Source organism: Eurosta solidaginis, chromosome 2 (genome assembly GCF_040869045.1).
Source record: "Eurosta solidaginis isolate ZX-2024a chromosome 2, ASM4086904v1, whole genome shotgun sequence".
In the NCBI taxonomy this organism is placed as follows: Eukaryota; Metazoa; Arthropoda; class Insecta; order Diptera; family Tephritidae; genus Eurosta; species Eurosta solidaginis.
The window spans coordinates 206,449,169-206,452,478 of record NC_090320.1 but is presented as its reverse complement, the minus strand read 5'-3'; the positions used below and the strand labels follow the sequence as shown (position 1 = coordinate 206,452,478).

At 38.0% G+C, this 3,310-nt stretch overlaps 1 protein-coding gene across 1 annotated transcript; it reads right to left on the bottom strand.

The window, feature by feature from the left end:
- Window positions 1-313: 313 nt before the first annotated feature.
- LOC137240557 (RCC1-like G exchanging factor-like protein) lies at window positions 314-2,090 on the bottom strand. The gene is made up of 2 exons (XM_067766993.1): window positions 1,906-2,090; window positions 314-1,847 (listed from the first exon to the last, which is right to left on the bottom strand). Exons 1-2 carry the CDS (start codon window positions 2,003-2,005, stop codon window positions 580-582), a joined length of 1,368 nt encoding a protein of 455 aa, XP_067623094.1. The 5' UTR covers window positions 2,006-2,090; the 3' UTR covers window positions 314-579.
- Between the last annotated feature and the right edge of the window lie 1,220 nt (window positions 2,091-3,310).

The following is a 3,310-nucleotide window of genomic DNA, read 5'->3' as shown; positions in this document are numbered from 1 at the left end:
TAACACCCCTCTAATTATGGTCCACCCCTGTTGAAACAGCAAGTTTCCTTGTGATCGGTCACACCTATTGGATGGGGCGAAACACTGCTACAAAAAGAACAACAATAAAAGCACGGAAAAGATGCGTCGGGGCATCAAAACAACACGTAAAATTTCAGGCTAATATTATTATGTTAAAAACTGGGACTCTTTTTGGCAAAGTGGCCTGAAGAACTTCTGCGTGTTTCAATACTTCACTTTCCGAGAAGATAAACTCGGCTTACATCTTGTCGGAGCTACATATATCGCCCCAAAAAAACTGAACATAAATATATTTCATTTTAATATTTCTGTGGCAATTTAACAAAACATTATATTTCGAGTTGGGATAATGGCGATAAATGGACCTATTACGAAAAAGCTATTCGCAGCTCTATTATTGTAACTTCCTATATTTTGTATCAGCTATTTGGCGCTAGGTCATTTTATCCTCACTCGAAATGGGTTGTTTTGTCAAATTGCCACAGATTTTTATTTAACCACTAAATATGCTTAAACCTATGGCTTGTCTTATGTACTAATTAGTCGATATCTTTACAATCACATAAAAGGTCGACAAAGCGCCATTGTATGATCAACACCAAAAGCTACTTTTACAACTTTTGCATTCACTGCCGTTTTGAAGGGGAAAAATTGATCTTTTTTATGACCCAATCCCAGATGGCCAAACCGATTTTTTCCCCACATAAAAAGATCGCCATCAGAATTTATAGCACCCATATGAAAAACACCACAGCCAATCGAAACAACATGAGTTTGGTCGCTGAAATCATTACGACCAAACAGTGGTGGTAGCAATTGCTGCGGTTTCGATGTTTGTTCAACTTGCGGTCCAAAACCTAATATACCATAACCCCACGTATAGACAAGGCCATCTTCATTTAATGCCATGCAGAACGAACCACCTGCTGCTATATCTTTTACCTTACCTATGCCTTTTGTTAATGTCAGGGCACGTGGTGTATTGACTTGAACTTCAGCACTTTCACTATCATCCAATTGTCCATACTCAGAATTTCCCCATCCAAAAACGTCTCCTTTATCATTTAAAGCTAAAACACAATCTGAAGCGCAAGCCAACTTTACAATACGTTCACCAAATATATCACCCTTAGCAGGTGTTATAATACCATTTGTCTCAAAATTTCCTTTTCCAGTTTGTCCATCTGCTCCCCAACCACAAGTGCAGACGTGACCTAATCGTGTCTGAAACATTGTATGGTCCTGTCCACATTCTACAGCGACTACTTCATCATCGACCATACAAATGTCTTTTTCGCGTATGCGATGTATTACTGCACTACCACGATAGTCTTCGTTCTCGATAATTGTTCGACCACACTGACCATATGAATTGTTACCCATGGTGAAAATGGTGCCATTTTTTGTTATCACCACTAAATGTGCCCGTCCAGCAGACATGCAACGTACCTGCATATCTTCGTCGGTTTCATGTTCGAGGCGTGGTAAATTTATAGCCGTAGGATAAATTAAAATGTCCAACTTTTTTGGATCTTTTATTGTGCCTTTAACTTGACAGCCCAGTTGCGAATCAGTGTTTAAACCAGAACCAAAAAGTGTAAGTCCATCAGTGCGTTGTACTGCGTACGCGGAAAACCCATAGCCGGCTGTAATATCTGTTATATCTGTATTAACGGAAAATTGCATGCGCGTCGGATGTTGTACTGTATTCGTATACCGCTGTTTTGATTTAGTCACATCTGTTAGCAGTCCCAATGCACCCGTTTCTTGAAGTCCCCAAGCATAGACGCGGCGTTTGTATGGATCTGCCACATTAGGCACATACGCTACAATCAAGATAAGAATAACAATTTCTAAACTTGCCGGTGATAAAGTTTTACTCACTTAAAATTTTTGATTTATCTTGCATTAGAAGGCTCCGTTTTGCTCTCGTCGTATATTGCCGACTAGGCCGCAAGTAAAGGTTTTTCAGGTTTCGCAACATTTTGCAAATCGTTTTGAATTATTAAGGCATATTTGATTACAAAATGCAATCAAGGGAGAAGAAGAAAAATAAACATCAGCTGTTTTGCGGGCAGCGACTGACTGAATATTTTGGTGCAGGGTGCTGAAAATGGGAATTCGCATTTTTTATCATTAAGGTGCAAGTTATGTCTAACCTTAAAAGTTAATTTGTCTCTTTTGGCAATTTATTTTTACATCTATAGACGTTTACGCTTAAACTTTATATGGACTGCCTAGCGTCAAACTTTAAATACACACCTGAAATTGCTGCGCATAAAATTTGTACTATTAAATTTCAATACACATCATACTTAGATTCAACTGAAATATATATCTATGTTTCACCTCTACACTAATTCTATGTATCACCTCTTAAAATGGTGCGTGTCCACTATTCATAGCAACTGATTCAGCTATATGCATTATGGCCACCAGAGGTTTCTGTCTCCGATTTTAGGTACACCCTGTTCTATAACAGAACTACCCACCAGAGCTATAAAAAGATTGAGTGTGCATTCTCGCAGAAATCTTTTACAAATTGTGATTTTTTGGTTGCATATTATAAATCTCCATTCCTGAATGGCTTAAAATACTTTGAACTCAAAGCCAAAGTGTGTGTGTTATTGAATGGTAAAATATAATTCAATATAGAGTGAATGTACGAACCATTCCCAATCTTTATTGAATGTAAACTTGAAATGAATGCACACTTTTTCCATTCAGTACTAAATCGATAAAATAATGTTTATTTCCATGGCATCGTCCTACAGCGATTGTGGCTTTTTTTATTCCCCTCAGTCACCTTCCCGGTTTCCTTCATCTGTGCCACAAAAATTGGTAAAAGCTGTGTCGAGGTTATTAATTTCCCTCCCCACAAAGAGATTGCCTCCATCGGACTACAGTTTTTTTAAAGCTGATGTTTTGACAGTGTTTGAAGGTGTATAAATAAAGGACGCGAGTGATTGAGAAGGACCATTAGTCTATATGCCTATTTCCACGGCATTGGTAAAAGATTGAAATTGCTTTGTATGGTTGAATTCTATCTTACTTCAGCAGATTTATATTCAAAGTCAATTTTCTTTGATATCAAAAAATCTACAACTACCAATAGAGCCTAGGTTAGTTGAGTGTAATTTGTAATGTACCATGTCGGTTCGCTAGACGTTACAGCGGCAATAGGGCCGTTCCATTGGTTTATCGAGCTCTGGCTCTGGCTCAAATCTCATTGGAACGATCTGGATCAACTTTATGAGAACTGTCAGCACTAATATAAAACATCTGTTTT

Coding starts and splice junctions, on each gene's coding strand:
- LOC137240557 (XM_067766993.1), bottom strand. CDS start 2,005: ATGTTGCGAAACCTGAAAAACCTTTACTTGCGGCCTAGTCGGCAATAT. Junction 1,848..1,905: donor AGATAAATCAAAAATTTTAA/GTGAGTAAAACT, acceptor TCTTGATTGTAG/CGTATGTGCCTAATGTGGCA.